This window comes from Acomys russatus, chromosome 8 (assembly GCF_903995435.1).
Source record: "Acomys russatus chromosome 8, mAcoRus1.1, whole genome shotgun sequence".
Lineage (NCBI taxonomy): Eukaryota > Metazoa > Chordata > Mammalia > Rodentia > Muridae > Acomys > Acomys russatus.
In genome coordinates this window covers 41,269,679-41,284,752 of record NC_067144.1, presented here as the reverse complement: position 1 = coordinate 41,284,752, position 15,074 = coordinate 41,269,679, and the positions used below count along the sequence as shown (strand labels likewise).

General features: G+C 36.8%; 1 protein-coding gene across 1 annotated transcript in view; it reads left to right on the top strand.

Moving 5' to 3' along the window:
* Positions 1-15,074, top strand: part of LOC127192792 (ephrin type-A receptor 6) — an 877,103-nt gene that overhangs the window by 610,632 nt on the left and 251,397 nt on the right. The window contains exons 8-10 of the mRNA XM_051150102.1: positions 3,883-3,991; positions 8,964-9,034; positions 13,439-13,564. Coding sequence (XP_051006059.1) covers positions 3,883-3,991; positions 8,964-9,034; positions 13,439-13,564 — 306 coding nt within the window. The remainder of the gene's footprint in view (positions 1-3,882; positions 3,992-8,963; positions 9,035-13,438; positions 13,565-15,074) is intronic.

Sequence of the window (15,074 nt, the reverse complement as noted above, 5' to 3'; positions counted from 1 at the left end):
GAGAAGGAACTCTTTGTCACTTTTTTTCCTGTTCCATGTCCCTCCAGCTGGAACTCCAGCCACTCCCTCTTTATCTTCTCCTCTCAACAATTGCTGTTCGAGCTAAGACTGCCTAGATAATACATGTTAGATATGATTTTTATTTACATTATCTCTTTGAGACAAGTGAGGTATGTCACCCTGGACTCACTATGATGTCACAGTGATTAACTTTCCTGCCTCGGTGGAAATTTCATCCCAATAAAAGAGACAGGTTGCCACAAAGTAATTTGGGCAGCACACTATACTTCCATTCACAGTATAGTTTAAGGGGTGATGGCAGCAAATGACTGAGAGCCTAAGAAAATATAAACAAAAGGGAGAAAACTTTCCAAATAACTGGCTGTCCATGAAGGAGAACCGTCAGAAACTGACCACTAAGTAAAGTGTGATTCCCTCAGGGAACTGAAGGAACGCACTGTGCTTTAACCAGACAAGCCAGAGACTTGTAGTAGCCAATTGGAAAAAGCCTCATTAATAAACTTAAGGGATCTGAAGTTTACCCTGAGATGAAATCAGATTTCTGCGATGGACCAGCACGAATCTAGTAGAGATAGAACCTACACAGCAAGTACAGTGACTGCAGGAATGTTCCAGGGCATTCCTCCTACTTCCAAATAGCAAACTGTGTTCTTTCCAATATTTTATTGTGACCCTCATGGAAAAATACAATAAAATTGTTACATTTCTCTGGTAGACTGTGACAAATACATTTTTTTTCAACATTTTCACATTGTAGACTTGAGATCAAGAGCAAACAAGGTCATGCATGGTTTTGCTAGAATAAAAGAAAATCTGGGTCTAGTAGGTCCTCCTGTTACTGACAAGGATCATTTAAAATATGTCAGTAGCCAGGACTTGGAGACAGGCAAAGCAGTATTGTACTATCACCTTTTCTGTGTATAGTGTGTGTGGATTTGGACAAGTAACAGAACTATTTAACAAGAGGTAACAGTGGTACTGATACAAGCATTTAGACCATAAACATACATTCAATAATATTTTGAAGTTTTGCACATTGTCCTAGGAACATAAATGTCTGTTAATTAAATAATGTCTAAGGGCTCTAAGTGGTGTGGATAATTGTCAAATCTGTCACATTTCCCTACTCATACTAGCCTTGTTGTCTGTATTACTTTATACCCAGTACAATAGTGGCATTCGTTAAGCGTCATCATCAACTTAACTGTGTAGAGCACATGTGTATGTTATTCTGTATACAGACATGCTTAATTTTGCTAGTATGCATGTTTAGGCTTCACATTCATTCAACATCCTGCTAAGCAATTAAAGTTTCAATTCAAGCTCAGTTCATAACCATATGATCAGACGCATGCAAAAGGAGACATATTAGAGAAACCACTAGGTAACTAAGTATTACTTAAATCAACATAAATTTCTATGACAAACTTTCTGATTTTCACAAGCCACTTGACAACATAATCTTATTCTCCATCTAAGCTTTGAATACAGTCTCAGAAATCACTAGAGACCTGACTACTATGAAAATATTTGTTCTAGGCTGAACACTCTTGAACTAGATTATATCTTTTATGAGCCCAGGAGTTGTAAGCAAGCAATGTCGTCTTTTAAAAATGTCACCTTCTTTATCTTCAGAACCGTAATGTTTTCTGAAACATCAATTTCTTAAAAATTTGTTGTTTAATAATTTTCAGTGAGAAAGTATGACATTTTAGAGTACACCATTAATTCCCATATCAGTTCTATTTTAAAGATTACAAAACTTGGGGAAGAACTAATAAACAGCTTGAGTCCATTATTTACTGGATAAAATACAACTATTTAACTTGTCTCTGAACAGATTATATGTCAAAACTCAACACTGTAAAAACAGCCTGGAAATACTTTGATGAAATAATGGTGACTAAAATCTAATTCCAATGTTTAATAAATTTCTTTAACTGAAAACCGAATAAATGTCACTCTTTTTTTTTATTACATTTAGAAAGTCTCTTAAGTTGTGACTAAATGATTTCTTACTGAAGCCAACAGTTGATTCTCCCTAGTAGAGGAGGCTGTGCAAACCTTTATGAAAGCTGGATGCAGTAGCAAAGCCATCACTGGGCCCCTCCAGGAAGATGCAAGGGACAGAAAGGAAAACTCATGAAAGCTTGTGGACTGTATATACGAATCTCCAGATACACATTGGGACCCATTCTAGTGCACACTCATACAACACACACACACACACACACAGAGACACACACATACACACACATGCACACACACAAAATAAAATTCAGTTTTTTGTCAAGCTAAGGATGTTAATGGGGCTTATTTATTGATATTTTAGATTATAGATGGCAGAATTATTATGTAGACTTCTAGCATAGGAAAGAAAAGAAAACTAAAATCTAGAAGCTTGAATGAGAGTCATAAGTTTACACAAAGGAAACTCTTGAACTGCTCTGTGTTTCACTTTCATTACCACTATTTTCTGTCTTTAATTAACACACATCAATTATACATGCTAAGGGACTCATTCTAGTATTTCGGTATTATATACAAGCAATTTCCTATCACATGCTGTGTAGAAGACAGTAATAGAGAAAATGGAACACCGTGATGAACTGAACCAATCAATATATTTTAGGGCCTGTGAAAGATTAGTGACATGTAGCTGCTGCAGTTTTTAAGACAAGAATTTTCTTTTCTATAATATGTAAGGCCCCCAGTTCAAACTTAGCATAACAGAGAGAGAGAGAGAGAGAGAGAGAGAGAGAGAGAGAGAGAGAGAGAGAGAGAGAGGAGACAGGCTTTGCCATGTATTAGTTCATTTAGTTCATTTCTCTCTTTGTATATTAAAATAATCTGAGAAAAGTAAATTAAGAAAAGGTTTGCTGTAGCTCACAGTTCCAGTGTGTAGAAAGGGACGTCAAGGCTGGAAGTCAGAGTCTGAAGCAGCTGGCCACAACACAGTCAGGGAGCTGGGAGCAAATGAATGCTGCAGCTCAGTTCTCCTTCTCCATTTATTCATTCCTGGATCCCAACCCATGATATAATTCCACTCACAATTAATGTTAATGTAATCAAAATAATTCCCCACATGTAGGCTTAGAACCTAGTAACATCACTGAGAAGATTCTAGGTTCGGTCAAATTGAAAAATAATACTAAACATTGTATTTCACACACACACACACACACACACACACACACACACACACACACAAATGGTATGCTGTTACTATATGTGATCTGGCCTTTTTATTCAAAAACAAAAAGAGACCTTAGTCTTTTCTCCACCACTTCTTATCTATTTTATGCACATATATTTGCACACACATGTCCACACACACATATATCTTTGCACTGTGAAAATAAGAATGTAGATCTTCATTTTTTAATTTAGTTCTGTGAAATACATATTAAATATAAATTAAATTAATTTATTAATTTGAATGACAGCATAGTCTTTCTATATTGTAGAAACAGATGCCAAATGAATCTGCAAGGCCTGTACAGGGTAATTCACAGTCAATCTTAAAATGAAGCACTAAGAATTCATATACTTTAGTTATTATTTTAAGAAAGACGAAAGTTTTGTTTTGTGTATGATGACCTCATCTCAGCTGGGTTGTTTAGATACCTATTAAAATAAAGGTCAAATTTAAAATATGCTTTAAAAAATATTCTGTGACTGCAAGAGTTCATGTAACTACTGCCACAATGGAACATATTACTTGTGACAAACTGACTCCATGCTTCTGTTGCATGATCATGTATAATTGTTTCTGAGTAAACTATTTCCCTGGAAAAAAATAACATCACCATATTAAGATACTGACGACAAAGTGTCACCTATCTGCTATCTACATTTCAGCTTCTGACATGGCAGCAGAGCAAGGGCAGATCCTGGTAATAGCCACAGCGGCCGTCGGGGGATTCACTCTTCTAGTCATCCTCACTCTGTTCTTCCTCATCACTGGGAGGTAAATGAGTTGTCCCAGATTATCCCTGAGTCTGTGGGTAACCACTCTATGTCCTGTATGTTAGTGTGTGTGTGTGTGTGTGTGTGTGTGTGTGTGTGTGTGTGTGTGTGTGTGACAGGGACCACATGCCTGACATGAAAAACAAAACGAAACAAAAAAACAAAAATAAAAAACAAGGAACTCCTCAGGGCTACTGGGGACAGAACCACTAATAACATTCAGTGTCAATTCCCAATAAAAAAAAAAAAGCAGCCAAAGCCTACGTAAAGAAATCTAAACGCTAACAATTGAGATGTAATATTAATAAATTAATAAAATATTTTTTTAAAAGTCTAAAAGGCTGAATAATAAAAAATAATTCACTCCTGATTTTTTTCTTTATTATAATTTGATGACTCCTCGAAGGATTCAAACTTACAGCAACTTACATAAAAATCTTTTTTTGAATTTGTTATAAAAGTAATATGTTCTGTCAATTAAATATGAAAATTCCCTATAATTATCTTGTTTTATAAATATGATATTCTTATACTTTAGAGTAATATAGTTAATTTTTTTAATTATTGTAAGTTGAAAAAGTGAGAGACATACATTTGAATCCTGACTATTTGTCAGTGGGATTCACCTGCTGCTGTATATAATGACCTCAGTTGGGGGGCTAGAGACCTATTAAAAAAGGTCAAATCAGGCACCACTCTCCACTCAACTGTGGGGACTGATTTGACCTTTTTTAACAGGTCCCTAACCAACCCAGCTAAGATCATTACATGAACTCTGGTGCCCCATATTTAACCACGTCCTCTGGATGGGGAGGCCTGGTGGCACTCAGAGGAAGGATAGCAGGCTACCAAGAAGAGACTTGATACCCTATGAGCATATACAGGGGGAGGAGGTCCCCCCTCAGTCATAGTCATAGGGGAGGGGAATAAGGGGAAAATGGGAGGGAGAAAGGAATGGGAGGATACAAGTGATGGGATAACAATTTAGATGTAATATGAATAAATTAATAAAATATATTTTAAAAGGTCAAATCTAATATGCTTTAAAATAAAAAGAACCATCACTATATTAAGATATTGACCATAATTGTCTATGTTTAGCTTCTGACATGACTTGGCCTTAGTTTTTTACCATATTTTAATTTTTAAGTGCATTTGGATTATTTCCAATATCCAGGTCCAAAAACTTCACAACTAAGAATGAAGATAATATGTATGGAGCTGTTTTTAATATATTTTCTTAATTTATTCATATTACATCTCAATTGTTATCCCATCCCTTGCATCCTCCCATTCCTCCCTCCCTCCCATTTCCCCATTACTCCCCTCCCCTTTGACTGGGACTGAGGGGGACTCCCTCCCCCTGTATATGCTCATAGGGTATCAAGTCTCTTCTTGGTAGCTGCTATCCTTCCTCTGAGTGCCACCAGGCCTCCCCATCCAGGGATGTGGTCAAATATGGGACACCAGAGTTCATGTGAAAGTCAGACCCCACTCTCCACTCAACAGTGGAGAATGTCCTGTCCATTGGCTAGATCTGGCTAGGGGTTTGAAGTTTACTGCACATATTTTCCTTGGCTGGTGCCATAGTTTGAGCAGGACCCCTGGGCCCAGATCTGCCTATCATAATGTTCTTCTTGTAGGTTTCTAGGACCCTCTGGATCCTTCTATTTCCCCACTCTCCCATGCTTCTCTCACCTAGAGTCTCAATAGGATATCCTGTATGGAGCTATTTTTAAGTAACTTATTTTGAACTAGCCTTTGACATTTATTTATCAGAAATCACAAATATCTTCTAAGGAAAAAATACACATTCATTCTTGTGTTGTCTAATTTTATGTCAACTTGACATAATTAGAGTCACTGGGAAGAGATAAGCCCAATTAAAAAAATCTCCCCTAGTCTGAACAAGCTACCAGGAGCAAGCCAGTAAGCAACTGGCGATGGCCTCTACTTCAGTTCCTGCCTCCAGCTTCCTGTCCTGATTCCCCTCAGTGATAGAATGTGAATTGTAAGCTAAAATACTTTTCTCCCACATATTGATTTTCTAATGATGCTTTCTCACAACAATAGAAACCCCAGAGGCATTTCTAAATATCATCATGGGCATAAAGAACACCTCAAGACTTGTGTTAATAATCTGAAATGTGCATAATACAAGATGATGCCAATGTCATGATTTAAAAACTGCGCAAATGATGCCAATAAAATGAGCAGTAGATGCTCAGGGTGACTCCACATATAAAGCACTAAACCCTAACAGAAACCTCAAGGCAAATAAGGATGTGACATTCACAGGCAATAGATCTCTGTGTTGCCTTGGTGACAGAAAGAGATGATGAGGAAAAAGAAACTTAATTCATGTATGACAAGATTTGGGTAGCATACATTACAACATCTATCTGTTTTGGCTATATAGTGAATTATTACAAAATAGAATATTTTTAAGTTAACTTCATGAATCAATTGATTGTTTTATTTATTGTTTATTGTTGGAGATAAATATAACACCCCTCTTAAATAAAAACATCTAATATTGTATCCTAAACATCTTCAAGGAAAATTTAAAATGGGAATTAAGAATTTTTATAAATCAAAATTAATCATCATATTAAATTATCACAGTCTACATAATAGGGTATTCTTTGTGTCTTTGTGGTAGTATCTCTATATAGAATATCATTGTACTTTGAGTTTTGTGTAATTTATGATGAATAAATTATTGTTGTTAAGCTATCCATACCCAAGACTGACAAGTTACTGATAGAATTTATTTTATAGCAGGTAAAGTATATATGCAAAACAAGTTTATACAGTTAGTGCTCTCTTCATGTACTAAGCAGGCATCTATATAATGCATTAACAGTATTTTTGTAACACAATCACATTGATATTATGACTTTTCATGCAACCAAATATTTTCATTTTCATTTTCTCCCATACATCCATTTAACTCCTCAAAAACATTTTTTTCTTTCACTTGTCCCCACTCTAACACAGACCATCACTGTCTTAGCATCCTTCTCCTTGCAAGACACTATAGGATGATATTACAAGAACTTTTACCTTCTACAATAAAAAGTATTGCCTTAAACTATAAATGTCATAGACTTAAAATGCTACAACCTTTGTGGGAAAAATTTAACCTAACAAACGAGAATAGATATGAAATGTTACCTATAATCAGATTTCCTGAATTGGAATATCAAAACCACTTAGACAAAGAAAATTTGACACCAAATCATTCTCAGTTTTGAATTTCTATTTTTGCCACATCTAGAACATAAGAAATTGCCTAAATGCTTTCCATATTGAAGAGAACTATTTTGATTACATTGGTTAACAAAGTCATTCTGAAGTTCCTGTTATGAACGTTGGTAGAGGGACATTCATGGAAGTTAATTCATGGAAAATATACAGGAAATCTGAATTAATATTTAAACTATAAGGAATATAGGCACACCTGACACTAAAAATTGCACTGTGTACTACATTCTCTTTAACCTATTGGAATTATCAACTTGATGAACAGTCAAACACCATGGATGTTGCTGGAGTTACTTGAGTGGAAGTAGTCATAAGAGCCCAACTACATGGTGCTTGAAGAACTGAACATCCCCCTCAAATATTCAACTCTTAAGAAAGAAGCCACTGTGCTAACTGGCATGAGAACAGAAGCAAATTTTGTATACTTCTGAGATTCTAACTCAAAATACTTTTTATTTGTGACACTTGTAAAAATATTTATGGTCTCCAAAATTTGTGGACCATAAATATTTTTTACAAGTATCACAAATAAAAAGCATTTTGAGTTAGAATCTCAGAAGTATAGAAAATTAGCTTCTATTCTCAGTAAACTAGAAATGATCATAATGAGTGAGTTAAACCACAAGCAGAAAGAGTCTAATAGTATATACTCACTTATATCTGGACGCTAGCCCAAGGGGCATGTCCCATGAAAGTCTTCACTAACCAGGAAAGTGGGACAGAGGGGAGGACATCCTATTGGGATTCTAGGTGAGAGAAGCATGGAGAATGGGGAAATAGAAGGACCCAGAGGGTCCTAGAAACCTACAAGAAGAACATTATGATGGGCAGATCTGGGCCCAGGGGTCCTGCTCAAACTATGGCACCAGCCAAGGACAATATGTGCAGTAAACTTTGAACCCTTACCCATATCTAGCCAATGGACAGGACATTCTCCGTCATTGAGTGGAGAGTGGGGTCTGACTTTCACATGAACTCTGGTGCCCCATATTTGACCAAGTCCCCTGGATGGGGAGGCCTGGTGGCACTCAGAGGAAAGATAGCAGCTACCAAGAAGAGACTTGATACCCTATGAGCATATACAGGGGGAGGAGGTCCTCCTCATACAGTCATAGGGGAGGGGAGTAAGGGGAAAATGGGAGGGAGGGAGGAATGGGAGGATACAAGGGATGGGATAACAATTGAGATGTAATATGAATAAATTAATAAAATATATTTTAAAAATATATATTTATGGTTATTAGAAGTCAGATAAAAGGGAAAATATTCTCTAGGAACCTAATCTTTCGAATCAGTCTATTTAACACTGTTATCTTGTGCTAATTTTTATGTATATCAAAAGCATTAAATGGAGCATTTTCAAATTATAAACACATTCTAAGCTGGTCTTTATGAAGAAAGATAAGAACCTTGTCTATGAACAATATGTATTCTAATTTTGTTTTAGTTTTAAATCATGTCTATGTAGAAAGTTGTGTGTATGTGAGCACATGTGTCCATGGAGGCCAGGAGAGAATGTTAGAACTCCTGAACCTGGAAGTACCGGCAGTTGTGAGCCCTGTGACATAGGTACTGGGACTCGAACTCAAGACTTTCCAGAGTGGCAAATGCTCTAAACCACTAAACTGTTTCCCCAGACCCATAATTCTTTTTGTGTTCTTACATTACATAATGCTTAAATAAGCCTATGTTTACCTTTTTGCAAGGTGTCAATGGTACATAAAAGCCAAAATGAAATCAGAAGAGAAGAGAAGAGCTCATGTACAGAACGGCCAGCGTGAGTACTGCCCTGTCCCTTGCCACTACTCTGTGCCCACCTGGAGTCTCCTGAGCTCCACTCAGATTTGTGACCCACTGAGTTGAGAAAATAAGCAAACAGAAAATCCACTTCCCACCCCTTTTGGCATTAGGGGTTTCATGTAGCTCTAGGTTTGGTGTGGAAATTGCACCTGCTTCTCATTAAATGACATTACCTTTTCTTCAGTGCCTCCAGGAGAACCCAACAAATTGAATTTACTAAAAATACATGGTGACTGATTGTGTGTAGTTATTTACCATCAAATGGCTCTGGAGCATGAGTCGGTTTCATTTAGGGGAGCATTAGTTATACACAAGTTGAGGAATCCTTCTTCCGTTTTGGAGAGATTGTCACTTAATCATACAACAAAGCAATTTACAATTCATTAGCACTATAGAAGTATATCAGCTCTTTAACTCTTAGAATATGTATGAATCCCTGTGCTGACTACAAGGTTATATTCATTTGAAGATCTCTTCCTCAGCAAGCTATAATTACCACTATAGTTGGATGGATAATTGCCCTTCTCTCCTCCGGAACACCCACCTCCACCTTCCCCTCCAAATTGCAAACTGCTCCATCGAGATGGTTTTTCTATTGTGAGATGCTGAAGTAACAAGAAAGAGATGTTCTTTAATTAACCAAGGTATAGAGATAATATATGAAGCGACTTGTTCAGCTATTTAAACCTCCCTTTTGTTTTAAATGAAGCAAAAACAAAACAAAACAAAACAAAAAGCAGCCCCTTCCCAATCTATATCACCCTGTAAGGCAGGAAAAGGTATTATTTTATTTTATTTTATTAATTTATTCATATTACATCTCAATGGTTATCCCCTCCCTTGTATCCTCCCATTTCTCCCTCCCTCCCATTTTCCCCTTACTCCCCTCCCCTATGACTATGACTGAAGGGGACCTCCTCCCCCTGTATATGCTCATAGGGTATCAAGTCTCTTCTTGGTAGCCTGCTATCCTTCCTCTGAGTGCCACCAGGTCTCCCCATCCAGGGGGCGTGGTCAAATATTTTTAAGTAATATAATATCTGAGATGGTTTAGGGGAAATTCTAAGGCACTTAACTGTTTTTAAAAGTGGCCTAAGAACCATCTGCCTGGCAGACCTGGCCTGAGCCGACCTCAAAACATTGTAAGCAGATTGCAGAAACCTGGATGCAGACACCTGGACAGATAACTAATGCAGGGCAACCACAAGATTCACTGCAGGGCTTTTTCTGCTGGGGTGCAGAGGGAAACAGTGCTTCTGAGATATTTATTATCTGCTCTACAAGCAGTAGATTAGCATAAACTAAACCAGATGGGCTCAGCAAGACCTATTGAAAATAATCTGAAGCCGCCCAGGAAGTAAAGAAAAAGAAACCAGTGTTTAAGAAAATGGAGATGGATTAAATTAGTAACCTTATATTCATAATTAGAGCTCATTTGGTTATGTTCTTTCCAATATTGCATCTATTACGTTTTCATGAGAGAGGCATTGTCATCTAGCTATTGTATAGAAATACATTATCACTTCACATAAATGGTTTAATTGTGAAAGTTATGTCTGTGTTAGTAATGGCATTTTTACCTGTCTTTAATGTTTTCAACTGTACCATATGTACCATATATCTGATTAGCTGACACTAATTATCTGTCAAAATTAGAGCTAAATTTAAAATTATAACTCTGGTTATAAATATATGAATATAATATAGAGATACAAACTATCTCTTTTTTCCTCATATTTAAACTATGACAAGTCAATATAAGAATAACACTTCAAAATCAAGGTCAGGTCTACATATACCTGGAAACTTTCTTTCTGGTTCTATTTTTTTAATCTAATTTTCTCATGTGTGCATATCAAAACACTAAGAAGAAGTGAAAGGTGAAATGTAATGAATGAAGGCAGCAAACACAATAATCAAGGAAGCAAATTACAAGCTACTAAGAAACATCTTATTGCCTTTTCTAAACTTACTTCCTTATTTTTTTATTTATTTTTAAGATTTTATTCTGTAAGAATGTGAGATTAAAATATTACTTAATTATGAATTAATATAGCTTTCAACTTCTGAGAACTAACAAAATCAAATTTCATCCAGTCATTTTATAGTATGTGCTAGTTGTTTTTGTGCTACAGTGACAAATCAGTGGACAGAAAACACCTTACAGGTGGACGATTTAATTTGCTCATGGTCTCAGAGGTCTCATGCATCAAGAGCATGATGGAGCACGGACATTCACCTTACGGCAGAGAGGAAGCAGAATGTGCTATGAGAGACTGCCTATGCTGTGGCTTTTCACGCTTTTATCCATTGTCCCATCTGCAACCTAGCCCATGGGATTGTTCCACCAAGAGTTAAGGAAGTCTTTCCCTTACTGACTACTGTCTTAGAATACTTTTACAGACACACCCAAAGAAGACCTTTACTAATCCCCAAAGCACTCCTCTATTAAGTTGTCAATTAAAATTAACCATCATGGGTCCACCTTCCATCACCTTGACATCTAAGCATGTCCCCTTAAGCCATAGCTTCTACCCTTCACTCCAGTTTCAATGGCATTTTACAATATCAAATATATTCACCTCGTTTCCCAGAACCCAGTCATTAAAGTCTTAATAGCTCAACATTGCTGAAAAGTTCAAAGTCTCCTATAAGACCAGAGTCACAGAGACAGAATAGAGTGATACATAATCAATATACCCATTCCAAAAGCCAAGAATAGAGAATACAAAATAAGGTTTGGAGACCAAAACAAGACAAATACAATAAGGTACATATTAAATCATGTAGCTTTATGCCCAGCACCCAAGTCATCTTGTGGAATGACATAACTTGCAAAGAACTTGACCATCACATCCTTTCAGCTGTTTGAAGCACACTTGACCACTTTCCTGAGCTGCCTCTCCTTGCTGCCTTTAGTCTTTCTCAACAAGTATTCCATATTCCCAGAATCCCTAGCTTCCTGGGATCTCTATTCCTTCTTAGCTTTATCATTGTTTTACACATTATTCTGTCAGAGCTTACCACAGAAATGCCAAATCTTCTATATATTGCCTGGCTCTCCTCATTTTCTTTGATAGTTGAATAGACACCTCCACAACCCTACTCACTCATGATCCTTCTACTTTCACATGTAAAAACTAAAGTTGGTGAATAATGCTAAATCTGCCAGCTTTACCCATGAATATAGACTCCCCTTAGTGTCTAGATGACTAAGAAAATGAAATAAATATTATGGAAAAACTATTTAGATGGTCCTAGGTTAATAGTTTATACCTGTAGATCTTTTAGGAAAATTCTTTCAAATAAGTATATGTACTTATAGTCTTGAATCTCACATGGATAGAATTCTCCTCATTCCTGAAATATTCTCAAGGCATACCATATTGTCCCTGGGCAAAGCACATAGCTTCTTTTTAATGGCTCTAATTTCTTTTAAAAGCCACACCTTTCTTGCCCAGAACATTAAAATTACTTCCTTCTCACCAAATTGTAAGTTTTTTTTCAAACCCTTCTATTCTATTTTTTTTAATCAGTTCTCACTGTAAATATGGCTTTAAAAGTGGCCAGCACACGTGTATCTGAGGTTTACTGGGCTACCTTGAAATTTCTTCCACCATTATTCATCTTAGCTGGTCTTTAAATTTAGCCTTCCACTGCGGCATGGACAAGAGTTGGGGAAATTCTTTGTAAACAATGTAAACAGAATGTCCTCTAGTCAGATTTCCAGTAGTTCTCTTCCTATATGAAATGCTGCCTGCATTCTGGTCTTCCGACATCCCTCCAGAATTACTATTAGGCTCTCCTCACAGCTTCTGACATCTCTGTCACTGCATTATTTTCAGATCTTTTTATAAACTATTTCCAAAACTTCTGAATCATATCATGCAGATTAGTCACAACAATGCTCCCATTTCTTTGCGTTAGATTTCTTACAGAGGATTTAGTTTTAAAATCAGGCTTTCAGAGGATCCTGTCTGTGGCTACCTGATTCTGTATTGCTGGGCCTAGTGGATGTGTGGCAAAGACTACTCAACTATGGCAGCCATGAAGGAGAGAGAGAGAGAGAGAGAGAGAGAGAGAGAGAGAGAGAGAGAGAGAGAGAGAGAGAGAGAGACAAAGAGAGACAGAGAGAGACAGAGAGCAAGAGACAGAGACAGAGAGAGAGAGAGAGACAGAGAGAGAGAGACAGAGAGAGAAGAAAGTCCTGCACTGTGCGATCTCTCTGTTTTCCCTTTTTTGTGCAGGTGTGAACCTGGAGGGGAAGCAGAAAGATTTAAATAACAACCACTTTACTATGTCACTCCTGCCTTTACACATTCACATGATGTATGCCTATTGAAATATTATTAAATTAAACCAATCTTTCATTTTGTTGCAGTGCACTTCCCAGGAATTAAGACATACATTGATCCAGATACGTATGAAGACCCATCCCTAGCAGTGCACGAATTTGCAAAAGAGATTGATCCTTCAAGAATTCGCATTGAAAGAGTTATTGGAGCAGGTAAACATTGAATCTACACTCTTACATACAGGATTCTTTCACATTATTGCAATTGGTTTATCAACATAATATTTAAAATCTTAGCATTTTGCATCATTGAAAATATTAAGGTATAAAAGTATTTTCTGATTTTTAGTTATTTTTAAAATGTCAATGTGTCTATACTCAGTTCTCAAATAATGAGAACATTTGAAAAAGTTATTTTCACATCCTATAGTCTGTTTTCATAATGAAGATAAATTATAAAGAAACTACAGTGCCTCAGGAATTTATTTTGAAAATGCAATTTCAGGAGTTTGTCATGAGGTTATTATAGATTTACTCAAGTCCCAGCGTCTACAGACTTACACTATAATTAGTGTTCATAAAGATGACCTTGAGGCTACACAAGACCAGGAGTGTTCTGAAAATCACTGAAGGTAAAATTTAGTTCAATATAGTTTTAGATCATTTTAATGCAAATTAATAATGCCTCCTATGTGCAAATCTCTAGTACTCAGAATTTTTCATTATTCAGCTCTTCTGGTTTTTAAAAAAAATTATAGTGAGGCACCCCATAAGAATTTATGGTGTGCATTAGCTAGAAGAAATGATGCTAATATAAAATGCCTTGAGAATAAAAAATAATTTCTCTTTTAAGTCTTTGATGGAAAATAAGCAACCTGGGGTTTTGCAGAAGAGCTTTCTCTCAGCAGGTCTTGCAAAGAGGCAAGTTCCATAACTTCTTGGTGTGCCTTCCTCTAGCATGTCCTCTTCTACATGATCAAGGTTTACTTCCCAGAACATCTGCCTTTCAGCCTAAAGGAAGAGGAAGAAAGGGTTCAATCTACTTGTCTAGGCAATAGCCCAGAAATTGCAAGCACAGTGATTTGCCTATCATATGAACACACTGGAATTTGGGAAATATAAAACATGGACACAACTCCTTTAAAGCAGGTGGTATAAGAGAGCTTCTTAGAACAGTAAAGGAGATAGCATCCTTTATGGGGTCATTAGTCTTCTAATGCTGCATGTGGGCAATCCTTTGGAGAATGCAGAATAAACTGTGCGTGGTCGTTCTGGCAAGTTGTGTCTTCTCAAAGGCCACAAGAAAGCGGCTGATTATGCCTCATTCCTTTCAAAGCCCTCCAACATAACAGGCTATGTCATTCTCCAGGTGTAATGTATGATGATAACATAGGGTTACTTGTTTAAAACTATTTTACAACTTTTAAGATGGTGGCAATAATATTTGAAACCCACAGGCAACTTCTTCTAAACTTGGGCTCTATCTATGTCATTACACATCACAAGCCAGAGGTCATCTTGTTTCTCAGGGCCAGTAAATATTAGTACTACCCCAGGAACACAGGCTATTTGGAAAGGTTTCCTAACTGCACTCCATTCCTCAAGCACAAAAGGTCATCAGGTCCCTTGCTTATCCAGGTGTCCCTTTGAAACCTGGCATAAATATCTCATACATTGCACATGTATGCTTTCATTGGAAAATACTTCCCTGTCAGAAAAATGG